Raw genomic sequence first — 15,948 nt, forward strand, 5'->3', positions numbered from 1 at the left:
GACACCACTCCCCCTTTTAACAGCTACCACAGGAAGGGCAAACATCAAAGTTTTTGGGCTCATGTTAATACTTCATTTTCAGGAAATAGAGCATTTCACAAAATGACATTTCACATCTGAAAAAAACCCAAATCAGTCCACTGCAATGTGATGGTGAAAAGATTCAACTCACTACTTTGCTGCTCGGTCATAAAATATTTATTAGGATTATTGGGGCATTGTACATCACTGATGAGAAGAGGAGTCGTCTGTCGGAAGCCCACCTCCACGACTAGTGAACAGGAAGAGAACCTGACTAACATGTGTGTATGTGAGTGTGTCCTCAAACACATAAGCAGCGTCTCATTAACGGTCAACTTCACCGAACACTATGTCCTGTGTACCTGAAGGAGAAGAAGAAGAGGCTCAGTACTTCATGTTAAAGATCATATTACTGTAAGTCCCTCCTGAAGCTTCCTTACCAATAATGGCCACCACGTCAGCCAGCATGTGTCCTGTGGCCATTTTATCCAGACCAGCCTGGAGAGAAGAAAACATTAAACAGTCAGCTATTGAGGGCAGATGAGCTCTTATAAAATCCAATATCCATAATTCATGAGCTTCTAGCCTGAAGTTAATGCACTAACTACTCTAATAGTTTGTTTATGCAACTTTAAAGACATTTTTAGCATTGAAGACCAAAATTCAAATGACGACGTTAAACAGCACTTTGTGTACCCATGAGCTAAGAGATGAACAGGAAGAGGGGGAGGGGGGGGGGGGGCTGTACGCTTTTAAAAGAGGTTCTATAGTCATTTATAAAATCTACTTAATGAACTAAAAGTAGCCTTGAGGACAAGCCGTTAAATAGGCTGAATAATTGATACCCGGTGTGTTTAATATTTCACAATGTCTTTGTGAAGTTCTAAGTGCGCACCAAGTGAGCGAATCCAGGAGCTTTGATCTTGCAGCGGTAGGGTCTGCTGGAGCCGTCCGACACCAAATAAACACCAAACTCTCCCTGCAAGCGACACACGGAGACACAAATACAGTCTAGTAAGCGGATTAAATCACAACAACAAGTCCCTAAAGGCTTCCCAATTCATTAAGACAGCACAAACCTTCTACAGTTGAACACTTTTTGTTTGCTAGGTTAACGTCTATTAGATCTATGAGCCATTTTATCCAGAAATATTGTACATATTATGTGTGTTCTCACCTTGGGTGCCTCCACAGCTGTGTATGTGGCCCCTGGGGGGACCTGGTAGCCCTCTGTGTACAGTTTAAAGTGGTGGATCAGAGACTCCATGGACATCTAGGACAATCAGCACATGAAACATGTTATGTGTTAAAAGGGCAGCCGAATTAAAGAGCATTTTGTAGCAGAGCAGGCTGAATTCTGTCAAGAATACAAAAGAAAGCTGCAATTAAACTGTGCGAATATTGATTTTTGCGCATTATGTCCATGAGTGTGTGTCCTAACTGGCCGCCAGCAGTGCAGCGCTGAACTCGGGTTGTGTCCAAATTCATTCACTGCAGTATGTAGAGGACGATATAATGAGCTCATCAGCAAAAAGAAACACTTTTGGATGCGACTCAAGTCATTTTCTCTGCGCTGTCAACAGTGGCTGGACATGCGTTTTGTAATAAATACATATTGTACGCTAATTTGTGGAGTAGCTTGATATGGAAATGCTGTGAGTGGTTAGCAGTGATGCTGCATATATATGTCTTGGCTTTTTATTGCGAAAGGCCATTAGCATATTTTTCCCAAATAAATAAAAGTACTTTTGCGTTATGATGCAATGCTCTGCTGACGTTAAATGTATTATGTTCACACTATAGTGAGTAGTGAGGGATTTTGGACACAAACTGTTAAAAAAAAAGACTAAAATTAGACTTACAATGTGACTTGAAACGAAACGCAATTCAACTAAATGTACAATCATTCTCAAAACGACCACTGAAATGTTGTGAAGGAGATTAAAGTTTCCCCACTAAACTCACCTTCATCTCGGACCTCTTGGGCGGGGCGACCTTGGCATCATCCACCTTAATCTCCCCTTCTGGCATCTTGTTGAGCGCCTGGTGCATAATCCACAGAGATTGCCTCATCTCCTCCACTCTGCACAGATACCTGAACGCCACACACAGAGCAGTGGTGAGATAAAGATGGAGATAATACCAAACACAACCACAAATCAGCTTGTAGTCATTTTAGATTGTTCGTGTTTGTGTTGTATTCACAGTTCAATATAATAAATACAGCAACAGGGAAGACATTTCATGGATTAAGGTCCTACATTTACAATAAAAACATGTATATTCTGAGATTAAAGTGGTAAACCCTTAAGGAACCATATTGCTTGACTTGCAGGTTGGATCAACCTCATCACACCACAGATGCTGCTGCTCAAAGTGTCTTCTGTCTGCAGTGGATGACTTCATCAAATCATACTTGCAATACTCACGGATTTTAGCCCAGAATCACTAGATAAGACTTTGAACAAACTAAAAGGGCCTTTACAGAATAAAACATATCGATTGGAGTTTTTCTCTTAAATTTTCCACAATCTCAGAGAATATTAAGAATATGATCTATTCTCTGAATATTACTCCTCTCCTCCATTTCTTGAAACCTAAAGTAGCCCTAGAATGATGTCATAAACTCACACTTCCAGTGTGTCTGCATATAAACTATGATTTATTTACATATGGTTGTCTAATAATGCTAGACAGTATTTTTAACAGAAAGACTTAATAAATGTTTAACTTGTGTGTGGATTTTATACGTTGGTTCGATGCTGCTTTCATGAAATACCACTTCAAACAAAGTCATGCGTTTGATCCTAATGACTCAGTGGTAGAAATGTGATGACTTTATGGATGATGAAATGTTGCATTTGATTGGAGATTGAAGCAATACAATGGGACTGAATATCAACTACAGCCATATGCGGATCTTCTACCTGTCATAGCAGTCTCCTTTGCTTCCAATGGGGACGTCAAACTCCACTTCTTCATACTTGTCGTACGGCTGAGACTTCCTCAGGTCCCACTTGATGCCCGACCCTCGCAGCATCACTCCACTGGCGGAGGAGAGAAGTGATAAATATCAGTTTGCACGACTGAAGGGGAAGGGCTATTTAAACATTCATCAGTGCGTTACCTGAAGCCATAGTTGAGGGCCTCCTCCGCCGTAACCACGCCGATGTCCACAGTACGATTCTTCCAGATACGGTTGTTGGTCAACATCTGCACAGAGGCAAACCAGCAGATATGAACAGTCACTTATAAAACCTTCACCACATCCTTATCACGGTAACATCTTGCGACGGTTTACACAACGACGGCGATTCACCTCTTCAACTTCATCAATTCTGATGGAGAAGTTCTTGCACCACTCATAGATGTCGTCCATCAGGCCAAGGGGCAAATCCTGAAACACATTCAAGAGCATTAGCACTTCACTGATCGTGGTGATTTAAAGACAATTTAGAATCTTACATAAGTTATTCTCCTACCTGATGCACTCCACCAGGTCGGACGTATGCAGCGTGCATTCTGGCTCCGGACACTCGCTCATAAAACTCAAACATCTGGGGGGAAACGAGGGTCACAGTTGGAGTGGTTCAAGCAAGTTATTATCAAAAAAAGATAATCTACTAAATGTAGGGGGTTCTAGTACTCGGGATTGAATAAGTAACTCAAGTGTCTCAGTCTAAGAACTTGACTGCTGTTTCACGTGGCGGGGGATCTGAGCAGGCCTTTAGTCTGAGGGCACAGTGATTCTGGAAGCTGGTTTGACCTGACTGACTATCAAAATAGCTGTGTCAAGAAAAAAGGTTCCAGCAAGTGCTTGCCTAAAGAAAACCACTGTGAATATTTCATGAGGCCTGATAAGAATGCATCCAATACAACAGCCAAGAAATAAATCCAACTTTCATGAAGGTTATAATGTTCACTTCTGGGAATTCCACATAATTAGCAGCAATTTTCCCTGAAAATGAAGCACTTAATATCCTACAAAATAATTAGGCAGAATTATATGATTAGGTAGGCAATAGATTCAGAATGGCACAAACTCAATTTACTGTCTGCGGCTAGTTAACAATGTCACGTCACTTTTGCACGTATTTCTCATGAATTTTCTGATTACTCCCACAGAGTTGCATACTTTTCAGTTGCTCAACTGCTTCTTTTGAGGAACTTTGAGGTCATGCCTGACTCATATGCCGATTGGTATTATAATATTCAGCAGCTAAGACTGTTGCTGAGGAACTGTGAGAACAGTTGTGTTTGAAAACGGCACCTAGCCCAAAAAACAAGCGACTCTGACCTTCTCTCTCTCCTCGAACATCCAGAAGAAGGGGGTCATGGCACCGATGTCCAGGGCGTGCGTGGTGATGGCCATGATGTGGTTCAGGATGCGAGTCAGCTCTCCGAACAGAACTGCAAACACGACACAGAACACATCCAACCGTTTACAGTCCAAGAGTCAAACAAACTATCATTAGGTTTTGGACCGTTCCTTTCATAATAAAAGCCATTTAAACGTCACCTTGCACACTGCGACAGTTAAATGAGCATTTTCTGCTACGTTTTTTTTACACATTATCACACTGAGAGCTACAGCAGCTAATTTGCCGAGTTGTAAGCGATAAGAGCTATTAATTGGGGCGGCGGGGGGTACATAAAAGATAAAATGTAATAGGCCCATTCAAATATATTTGACACATTTTAAGCCTTAAAATGATTTATTTTAAAATATTATTGATTTCAATGAATCGACAATCATCAAATTCTACTTAGAAGGGCATTCAAACATACTGGCATTATGTTGCATTTTGTTAAGAAACAAATATTTCTGTCACAGATGAGAGTTTTTTTAGTGAACATCCTTAAGTGAAGCAATCAAAGCATGTCAATATTGTGGACAATTAAATAATCTTTAATAAAAATTATCATAAATCATAAGATCTCCCTGCAAAAAGAAAGATAAAGATATTTGTGTGTGGGCTTTAGTATCCTTTATATTTTTAAATCAGGCATTATTTCTCATTTCTCTTCCACGATATCAGATAGAGAGCTTTTTCAAGTCACTCGTGACGACATATTGCAGTTTTCCAATAATAGAAATTCATCAGGAGTGTTATCCTACATCGTTGCATCCCTAGTTGTCTGTACCTCTGATCCACTGTGCACGGAGTGGAGCTTGGATGTTGAGCAGCTTCTCCACAGCCAGAGAGTAGGCCTGCTCATTACACATCATGGAAACATAGTCCAGGCGGTCAAAGTAGGGCAGAGCCTGTAGTATAAAAAGAAGAAGAACTGAAGCGTATTGTGTCAGGGACTTACAAATATGACATGTGACGCATGACATCCCTTCATCTTCTTCAAATCTGGTGGCATCAAGAGTTTAATCTTGTCATTTTCAACACAGACAGTGAGGTTTTCCCTATTTTTACACAGTAAATCCAGCTCATTCTCCACAGCGTCCTTGAGTTGAACAAAATGAAATGGGATTTCACAATCGGTTGTGTTGCAATTTCCTGTTCTGTTTTTTTGAATGCACCACATCTGCATTCTTTGCTTGGTTAAAACCAAAAAGAGCACCACTTCATAACATCCTGATTTTACAACCTTTGATGCGTCTCACACACACAGAAGGAGCTATTCAAACCTCCATCTGGTAAATACGAGTTAGAGAATACAGAAACGGTATCGTACCTGCAGGTAGGTCTTGTACTCGATGAGCTTCTCTGTGCCACGGTGAAGCAGGCCGATGTGGGGGTCGCATTTCTTGACGGACTCTCCACTGAGCTCCAAGACGAGACGCAGCACACCGTGAGCAGCGGGATGCTGGGGACCAAAGTTGATGGTCAGGTTGGACACATCCTTCTCTGCAGGAGGATCTTTGTCTGGAAGAAGAAATCAACACATTTGATGGCAGGGTGACACAAATTAATAAGCCGATCCAAACAAGAAATTAAAATGCAAGAACCGCATCTTTTTTACAGCGACCAACAGAAGCTGATGAAGTTTGTTTCAAGGTCATGGGGGAAAATGTACACTTTCAACTGCAGAGTGAAGAAATGTGTGATACACCGGAGGCCAAACCCAACTAATCATTCAGAACAATGTGTAGAGTAATTAATTTCTCATTGATAATCTGTAACCATAAACCCAGAGAATACGCAGCCCAATGGTTTAGCAAACACCCAAATATTAAATCCATTGGATTGTGTATATCTAAACATTTTTGTTACATATTATGTCAGACTGATGACCTGTCTGAAAACACCAGGGCTTTATCGTTTTATCAGTGTGACCGTGTGTGTGGGATTGTACCATTCCAGGGGGGTGGGGTCCATTTCTCATTAAGGGCAGTGGGGTACATGACTGCCCCGGCAAACTGCTCTGTCCACTCCACATCTGGCTGCCATTGTTTCTGCCTGCAGAAAACATTGAAAATATGTTTAACATGAAGGTACAGTTGTGTTTTGGTATTTTTGGCTCACTTTTGAGCCAAATCAGACATCTGAAAAGATGCAGTTTAGCATTTTAGTGCTAGTTAGGTGCCACCTCTCAGCTGTCTTGCACATTGATAACTGGAGTATCTGCAGGCCTGGAACATGGAATAGAAATATTGGCGCATGTGTGTAACGGGAAAGTTCTGGCACCGGTTGCTATCAGTTGAAGCATGCTAGTTGGTTTAGCCCGGTTTGCCGGGTAAATCAAGCTAAATGGAGCCCAATTTATGTCAAACTAGACCAGCAGTTAAACTGAAGTCTGGTTCATCTGTGGACTTCAAAACATTTCATTTGCAACAGCATTTCAGGGAAGTGTCAATTCACAGAATTAAACAAAAAGAGTTCAGGCTCCTCACATTGCAGATTACCAATGTATGAATCATGCTATAGTGTATATTAGCTACGTATATGTCACCACATGCTCGTAGAGAATACAGAACTAAAGCATGTCGTCAAAGTGCTATAATGTACGTAAACATGAGCATTTCAGTCAGTCCACTGGGCACCCTGTCCTGTACAAACGATTACAAGCTAAAGCTAAGGTCTGGAAATATCAGCAGGTCAGTCTTTTGATGGGGTAACACTTACATGACTACAGACATACGTACGTACACCGAACCGCTTTCACCCCTACTCCGAAGGCATCACAATAAGTCAATAACAAGCCTATACGTTCAATTCCCATTGACTTTGGTGCTACACAATCAGCACATGTAGGAAGGAAAGTCATTTGACCTGATCTTAGCGACAGGTAGTAGTTTATATACTAATGTCTTACATGTAGCTAGAATGGTTTCAAACAGGCACCGTTTATTCTCCAACACTGATCAGTTAATTGGCAGCTTGGTAACGAGCAGACAGCAGGGAAGCTAACCAACCCGGCAACGGACGCGACCTTTAACGATGACATTGCTTTAATAGGCGTGTGCGTGCTTTGTTACGACGTTTTCCATCCAGACAGGACGTACATGTAGTAGAAGAAGACTCGAATAATATTGAAGTAAGACCAAGTCGGCATAATTAGCACCATGCTAACATTAGCCTTTCATGTGTATATTTACGTTGAGCTCAAGCAAGGACGGCTGGCAATACAACGGACACAAGGAGCGTCACAGTTCTGTATTTGTATAACTTACCTGTTTTGCACGACAGTACAGCCGGGGCTCAGCAAATTATTATTTAATATTAATTTTGTTGAAGGACGTCCTAGTTTAGTAAGCGACCTCAACATCGTAGCCGCCATCTTGGCTGCTGGATAATCTCTGGCCAATGATATTAAAGACTTTCTTCTTCGTTTGTCGTTTTGGAGGCGCACTTCGGGTACAACCAACCTGTGTCTGCCACCTATCGGTATGATGTATCTCCATAAATAGAGTACTTGTTCATGTGACGTGTAGCTTTTTTCCCACTTTGTTTTAAGAATATTAGAAATACTAATTACAAGTATGTTAGAAATATACTCACATTAAAGTTTTGTTAGTAATTTAGTATGATTTTGATGGTGGCTCATGCTTTACGTACCCGGTAGGTTCATGTTAGCATGTTAGGTGAGGCAGAGGAGGTGTAATGCAGATGGCAGTTGTGAGCGTTCATTCGTTTTTTTGTTCTTTTTACTTTTTCTTAATGCAATTTTATTTTCAGGATTTTGTTAACACCTTTTTTTTTGCACTTACATTGGCATCATCTCCTCTTTATTTGGGATGGCAGCACAACAAATACATATTATGATCTTTATTAAACTGTGAATGCTGACTTTCATCTTTAAAGAACGCTACACCTATATACCTATCACCAGTTTTTATTGGTTACTATTTGGAGCCAACACTGTGAATTTGTCATAAAGAAATATGGGTAATCCAAATGTAAGGTATTAAAGGTATATTTGTAAATTTGATTATTCTTTTAATAAACCCTATACAGCAATGTGTTCACATATTCAAAATATAATCTCTCAAAATTGTTGCCAACAATTTTATCCCATCTGCCCAAAGATGACAAACTACTTTTTTTTATAAAAAACAGTGCTTTTATTTATGTAATACTGTGGAAAAATAATTACATACCATTTTTAAAAAATATTGAAGATAATGAAATTAAAAAATGAGAGATTGATAACGTTCGTTGTACATCTTTTGAACAGTTGTCTCTGCTACGAAGAACAGTACAATAAGATAAACATTGGATTTTCCTAAATTCAAAGACACGATAATACAGGATACAGTCCTACCAGAGGTATAAAAGTACTGTAACAGGATTGTGAGAGAAAATGATATGGACATATACTGAAACACACCCGCACACTTAAGACACGGACATGCACACGCATACTGTACACACTCGACACGCACACAATAGCCACGCGCACACTCGAGTCGCTGCGTGTTAACAGTATGCTTCCCATACACACACGCAGTCATTCACACATCTATACAAACACACTGTACAAATCGATGTGTGCGCCAATGCCCACACACTCCTTCTTGATCTCTCTCTCTCTCACACTCCTACACACTCGCAGTCATACACTACTACATGTCAATATTGTGGACAAGCCTTCATTAAAACCTCTCCATACACATTCTCCTCCGGCCGTTTTTTTGGCAGACAGACGATGAGGAATGATTCAAAATGGAAATGTACGACATGTTCCCCTATAAGGCCACTCAGTTCTCAACCCAACATCTGTGTTTTTCTCTCCCGTCTCTGCACCAAGCTTGTAGTTCGGAGCGCCGAGAAAAAAAACAACAAAAAAAAAAAGCTCCGGCCTACGTAAATGTCTGGGAATGACTCAAGGCCCCAAGCCTGGTTTGTAAAGCAACAGTCACCAAAAGAAGGAGCTTCTACTGCATATACATGGTCTACGGTGAAGAACAACATGAACACTTGGCACTAGGTTTCCTTTATGCACCGATATACCCTTCCTGAATTCAGGCTCTGCTGTTGACTCTTCACTCCGTCTCAGCTCTTTAGACGCCCGAGTTGAGTGGGCTCCCGTTCAAACTTTTGGTCCATACATACACATTACATGTTTTACACTGACAAAAATAATTCTGTAATGTTAAAAAATAGAATACAAAGCTCTAGTCTGGTGTGCAAATAAAAAGACGACATTACACAGATATAGATAAGGGACGTCTAAGCATGAATACTGTAGATGCAGTGCAAAATGATGACAACCCTCCCAACCCCGGCCCAGGCCCAACACACGCCGCACGCCACCGTGATGGCATGTACCACTGTACAGAAGGGCATTCTGGGATACTATATATATATGTGCTCTATGATCATTTAATAAGACAACCAGCAAAAAAAAAAAAAAAAATGGCGGCCAGAAATGACTTCCACTGGTTGAGGTTTTTCCCAATCAGCGTTTACCATATTTGACAGTTTTTGTCTTAAGACGTTCTCATCATTTACAAAGTCAGTTCATAGCAAAAGCTATCGGGCTCCAAAGATCTGTGTACTCTGGTCCTCTCTCTGGTTCTTGCTCTCTGTCCCAGTCTTGATTGTGACTTGCGCCGTCTGCTCTTTCAGAGCTCAGATATACAAACACATCGGGAGTGAGGGAATTCAAAATTGTGTGGAATTTCCCTTCCCTGTCTCTCTAAAACGCCTTCTTTTTTCCACTCGTCTCTTTTTTTTTTCTCTGTTTCTCATAAGCTTCCTGTCTCATGGGCATGGTCCTCTGACTGTGTGTGTGTGTGTGTGTTCTGTAGTCTGTGTTGCTGCGTGTAAATCTAAGAGTGTATGGTGTGCGTGTTTTTTGGACGTGACACTATTTATAAGATGCTTCCTCGTGCTCTGCTCAGACCGTGAGGTGGTTCTTCTGTCTCACACGTGAGTCTGCATCCTCTGTGTGTGTCGGCTGTGGGAGTAGTCAGAGTGTTGCGAGGTGTAGGAGAAGCGAGTGGAGCTGCCGTACTTCCCGAGTCCAGTCTCTGATCCTGAGGGAGCAGGACCCCCGGGACCCACACCGACCCCAGGGCCCCCCACCCCGGGTCCCACCCCTGGTCCCACCCCGGGTCCCACCCCTGATCCCACCCCAGGTCCCACCCCTGGTCCCACCCCAGATCCCACACCAGATCCCACCCCGTACATCTCATAGGATGGGCAGGCCTCCAGCGTAGCCAGGCTGGACGGGGCGAATCCCATGCGGTAGGTCTGGTAATGCGAGGGGTATCCATAGTTGTCGTAGGCCAGCTGGGAAGTGGAGTCCAGGAGGCTGCAGTCTCCTGGGAAGTCGCCGGCGATGGGGGCGGGGTTAGGCGGGGGCTGCTGGCTCTGGCCTGCACGGGTGAACGTGTTGAACTGGGCGTAGCTGATGTGGGACAGTCTGGAAGGGGGCCGGGGGTCATAGCAGGCCTGGGGGCGGCCGGGGGAGGTGAGGGGACCAGGGGGACCAGGTGGGCCAGGGGCTCCTCCGCTGGCGGTGGCTCCTGAGCCTCCAGCACTACTGCTGATAGATGCAGCGCCCCCTGGTGTTCCTGCAGGGGAGCGGTAGTCAGAGTAGTGCAAGGTGGAGCGGGAGGCAGGGCGGCCTTCGTCGTGGGTGGAGGCCCGAACATTGTAGTAGCCATTGGTGGGGTCCTGATGACAGAGACAAGAGACAGAAGCACACAAGAGTGGCCATTAAGAAAAGATATGTTTTCATTATGCAGAGGTTCTTTAGGTCAAAAGGGCTCGATAATAATAATCATTATAATAATAATGTTCTTCTACTTCCTGATGAGGGCAGTTTACTCTCTTTTTTGTGACGCAGCTACTTGAGCTCATAGTTCCTTTTCAGAAATGTAAGCAAATCAAGTTATAGAGGAGTCTCAAGTTCGGCATTTTTGTGACCAGTGAAGGAAGTGACCATATTTGGACTTCGTAAGAGCGACGGGTGGATCTGACGAACACAAGCAGCAGAGCGGCAACCTTACTGGATCTGGATCCATCTGGATTCTCGTCTTAAGCTGTTAACAAAATTCAAGGTCAACTTTACAGTTAAGATGAAATCATCTTAATTGCCGCCTGGGTTAAACTGTAGGAGTAATCCACCAACACTGGCATCCTTTAGGACCCTTTTAAATAACTTTCAAAAGATCTTCTACTCTATTTACTGAAGACATAATCACTTTTTATAAACAAGTGATTTTTATAAACTTTTTATAAACAAGTGATTGTGTGTAATCTTGATCTCTAGTAACCTTTAAAGGGGCTCATTTTCAGTTTGATATACTTTTTTTGACTAGACTAGTTCACATCTATCCTAATGTATTAATCCGTCTGAAATCAAATCATTCCTTTTTTGACCAACAAAAACATTCTGATTTGACCTTTTTCCGTTAAAGCCTTCATGAGTTTAAGCGTCCGTGTGTTCCTCCGGGCTCGCTGCCAACACGCACGTTGATCCCAGATCGTCTGGGTGAAGGAAGGATGCTCTCCCTGCTCACTACACCCACGTCATGTTGCTCTGCTATTATTTCCTACGTGGTTCTGCCGTCCCATTGTCTCTCAAGTACCCGGCTTCCCCCCCACCCAACTTTGGCTCACTGCTGTGGTGCTGCAGGCACGGACGATAAGAAACGTCTGTCTGAGGTTGTTTGTCAGAGGGTGATCTAACCATCACCCGGGGTGGATGCATGTCTGTGTTTCTACAAAGCGATCCAAGGCAGTAGAGGGGGTGGGGCCCTCACAAAATATTCATGGGGGGGTCAACAGAACATTTTGGCAGCTTTAGACTTAAAAATACATTCAACACCTCAGCCCAGCCCGTGTCAAAATGTATAAATGATTGATGCTTCAGCAACATTTATCTTTTGTCTTTAATACGAGTGAGACAACTTTCTAACACGAAGCCAGCTGCACTGTAAAATGTGTTTGTCCTCAATAACCTCCACTGATATTCTCACTGATACTGATGCAACACGAACACTAAGTTTAAAGGTCATTCGTTTCTAAAACCTTCTTTCCGGGGAAACAGAATGCACACTCCCCTTTCATTAGATTCACTGTCATATTATAAGGAGGCTGCAGTTACCAGAACAATACGAATATTCATGTGACTCAAAGGTGAACTGCAGAAATACATGTTAAATAATAAATAAGGGTTATGGAAGAAGTTCTGCTCATTTATTTGGCAACGCTTATAAAAATGTCCTGCGACCTCCCGGCGGGTCCAGTCTTTGGGAATGATTGGTTTAGGACAGAACGAGGTCTGAGACAGCTGAGAGGATGTTTGTTACAGGAGGTGAATTAGTTTGAACCAGAATGGAGTCATAAGTAATAAGTCCTATTTGTGGTGCTCTTATTGAATATTATCCTATTGAAGATAACAGTTACTCCCTAAAGAACCAGGAAAAACACTGAAATAATTTAATGCTAACAGTCTTATGAACTGTGGATGCTTAATGTTTTTATTTAAGTCCAAAAACATTAAACAAGTGAATAACAAAAGATTAGATTATCATGTTCCAAGCAGGTTTAGATTAACTGGGATTTGCTAATCTGATTCTGCCTTTTTGCATTAAAGCTGCATTGTATTTGGATGTTTCCACTGGAGCCGTCTTTTCTTTGTTTTCTTCTGGCTCCTTCAGATGCACATGAGCACCCTCTAGAGGGCTAAACCCGACATTTTAAAATACATTTATTTTTATTTCACGGAATACCAACTTACACTTACATAATATAAAACATCAAATCCAATCTTTTGCAATGAACCGTCACTTAAGACAGCAAATGTTTTAATAAGGAAAATCCAATAATGAATGTATCTGGATTTCTGAGATCAATCAATAGTCATTTGGGCTCATATGCTAATGAATAAGGCTTCATTTATAACGCTGTACATCATTGCATCAAAGTCATCATCACAGTCACCATGTCAACGATTAGGACATTTGCAGCCCTTTGAGATATAATTAGAATGAAACCTTGCACCGAAATGAACTTCACAAGACCTCACTTTGACTTTGGCATCATTTTGTTGGACATCTTTTGTTGATTTTGACTTTATTCTATCGTTTCTGTACCTGCGATTGCAACCCTTCTCTGTATTTGATCATTTTAGGCTTTTAGTAGGAAAAAGAGTCAGTTTGTGAGGACTGTGTCAACACTCTGCTTCCTGATTGGATAAAAACAAGGGTTTAATGAGCTCACCTTAAGGTCATACTCCTGGCGGGTGTCCAGGGTGTCACTGCGGAGGTCAGACTTCAGCTCTATGTCATCTTTAAAGGGCTGATTGGAAGGAGAGAAGGACACAGAGGGGAGAAACTAAACCGTCAAACAACAAAACAAAACAAAAAGGAGGAGAGAAGGTGCCGCAACAAAACGGAAGAGGGAAGGAGGCAACAGAGTATGACAGGAAAAGAGAAAATGGAATTAAAAGTGTTAAAAGGAGCAATTACAGGGGAAATGTTACATTACAGTTTGATTGCAGTCAAAAGGTACGGTGTGTGGCGTAGGGAGAGGTTACTGAGTTAATATGAGGTTTTTTTCTACAACTACAGGCTGAATAAACAGTGTCCGGCCCAAGCACACACACCCCACTGCTGCTCACCGAGTACATGGCCTTTACCATGCGCGAAGCCGTGGACACGCTGCCGGAGTCCTCCTCTAAGCTGTGGGTCTCCTTGTTTATCGTCTCCACCTTGATGTCGGGCTTTCCCAGCGTGACCCCGCGCCGACCTGGAAGCAAAACACGGCAACGTTGAATACAGCTGGACACTCGCACCTTGGCCGGCGTGTTTTCACGAGCGGGAGGAGAGAGTTCAGAGGGGACCCGCATCCATACGGCTGAGAGGAAGCTGGAGGCGTTTTCTTTGGTGTGCCGTTATTGGATCCAGTGACGAAGAGATTACCGTACATGCTTTACTATACGTGTTGTCTACACTGTATGTGTGAAGCACATGGAGAGTATGACTCACTGCCTTTGCGCTGCCGATAGAAGATCAGAACAAGGACGAGAAGGAAGATGAAGAGGAAGATGGTGGAGAGCACCGTCCCACCAGCTATTATCCCCACTGAGACCTCCTCTGAAATGAGGGAGAAGAAGAGAGACACAGACAGGGATTCAGTTAGGGATGCAAAAAAAAAAGGTTTTTTTTTATTTAAATACAACTACATCATACGAACATAAATGACATATGAGGACTTTGTCTTATCCAGTGAATAAACCTCGTTTTTACCAGATAAAGGTGCAAAATTCCAAATTCATAGCATATCTCTGATTGAGGGACTAACAACTGCACCGGTGGCTAGCAGCTAACGGTGCTAACAGCGCAAACAATGGCAACTATTTTGTCAGACTATTTTACGATCAACTGATGAATTCATAAAACACACCGGTCTCCTCCAGTGAGATGATCATGGTGCCCGGGCCAAACGAGTTCCACGCCGTGCAGTTGTAGGTGGACAGGAAGTCGGACTCCATCACGTTGTTGATGGTGAGCGTGGAGAGGACGCCGCCGCCCTCGGCGGACGGCTTGCTTTGCTCCACCGTGTACCTCTCCAGCAGCGTCCCCTTCTCCTTCTCCCACACGTTCTCCTTCCACGCCCACACCTACAGCACACACACACACACACACACAGGACGCCATGTTGGATTACATCACCACCAGTTGAGCGCAGGCGGCAACCTCCAGTTCTGAAAAGAGACGCCATCGGGGGGAGACTCCTCTGGGTGCAAAAATATGTCTGATTGCATGGAAGTCTATGAGAATATGAGCCATTGATGTATTATCTCAGTAAACATGAGTTTATGGTCTCAATCTCTAGTTTCAAGTCTTCTTCAATCCAGCATGATGTTCATTTAGTACATTATGGTCCATTTAGAGTCCAACAGACCAGAAAGCAGGGGATGCTTTAGGGGGCGGGGCTACCTTGTGATTGACAGGTCGCTACCAATGCAGTTAGCTACTAAAATGACTTTAACACTTGACCTTGGATTATGAAGCTAGTAAGATTGTGTTCATCAGATCCACCCATCACTCTTCCACAGTCCAAATATGGTCACTTCCTTCACTGATTGCAAAAATGCCAAACCCGAGGCCTCTAAACTGTAGTCCACATCATATAGACAGTCTATGGTTGAGTGCTATTTGGGAAGGATTACTTCTACTTGGGTAAATCGTGTGATACAATTCTATTAATTCTATCTGAATAGATATTTGATGCCATGTAAACACTTTGATTGGTTGGAATCAACCAATGAATCCTTGCTATTAACAGGCCGTCTCCCAGTGAAACCAATGCTCTTCAAACAGAGCTATAATAGTTTTTTTAACTGCTGCACGATTATACAGTAAATTATCAAATCACCCACAGTCAAGTCATATGCATGCAGTAATGCACTCATGGGTGAACACATTAGTCTGCCATATTAAATGCGTCTACATACAGTTATTCTTGTCAGCGTATAAAAGCACCAGAAACACATCACATGACACTATATGTC

General features: G+C 42.6%; 2 protein-coding genes across 3 annotated transcripts in view; both read right to left on the minus strand.

Annotated features, from left to right (window-relative positions):
* Positions 1 to 172: 172 nt before the first annotated feature.
* On the minus strand, positions 173 to 7,783 carry ndufs2 (NADH:ubiquinone oxidoreductase core subunit S2). Its single transcript, XM_084003194.1, has 14 exons — positions 7,649 to 7,783; positions 6,331 to 6,434; positions 5,710 to 5,900; positions 5,167 to 5,287; positions 4,319 to 4,431; positions 3,504 to 3,578; positions 3,341 to 3,418; positions 3,149 to 3,234; positions 2,949 to 3,068; positions 1,987 to 2,116; positions 1,199 to 1,294; positions 917 to 1,000; positions 462 to 519; positions 173 to 383 (listed from the first exon to the last, which is right to left on the minus strand). The coding sequence occupies exons 1-14, from the start codon at positions 7,753 to 7,755 to the stop codon at positions 346 to 348; spliced, it is 1,401 nt and encodes a 466-aa protein (XP_083859320.1). The 5' UTR covers positions 7,756 to 7,783; the 3' UTR covers positions 173 to 345.
* Positions 7,784 to 8,515: 732 nt separating this feature from the next.
* Positions 8,516 to 15,948, minus strand: part of kirrel1a (kirre like nephrin family adhesion molecule 1a) — a 31,681-nt gene continuing 24,248 nt past the window's right edge. Inside the window, exons 11-15 of one of the 2 annotated variants that reach the window (XM_084003308.1) lie at positions 14,838 to 15,054; positions 14,420 to 14,527; positions 14,053 to 14,180; positions 13,653 to 13,766; positions 8,516 to 11,099 (exon numbers count right to left, since the gene is read on the minus strand). In XM_084003308.1, coding sequence (XP_083859434.1) covers positions 10,344 to 11,099; positions 13,653 to 13,766; positions 14,053 to 14,180; positions 14,420 to 14,527; positions 14,838 to 15,054 — 1,323 coding nt within the window. In that variant the 3' untranslated portion in view covers positions 8,516 to 10,343. The remainder of the gene's footprint in view (positions 11,100 to 13,652; positions 13,767 to 14,052; positions 14,181 to 14,419; positions 14,528 to 14,837; positions 15,055 to 15,948) is intronic. The other variant, XM_084003309.1, reaches the window with a different exon arrangement.

The sequence above is a fragment of the Eutrigla gurnardus genome (genome assembly GCF_963514095.1).
Source record: "Eutrigla gurnardus genome assembly, chromosome: 23".
NCBI classification, from domain to species: domain Eukaryota; kingdom Metazoa; phylum Chordata; class Actinopteri; order Perciformes; family Triglidae; genus Eutrigla; species Eutrigla gurnardus.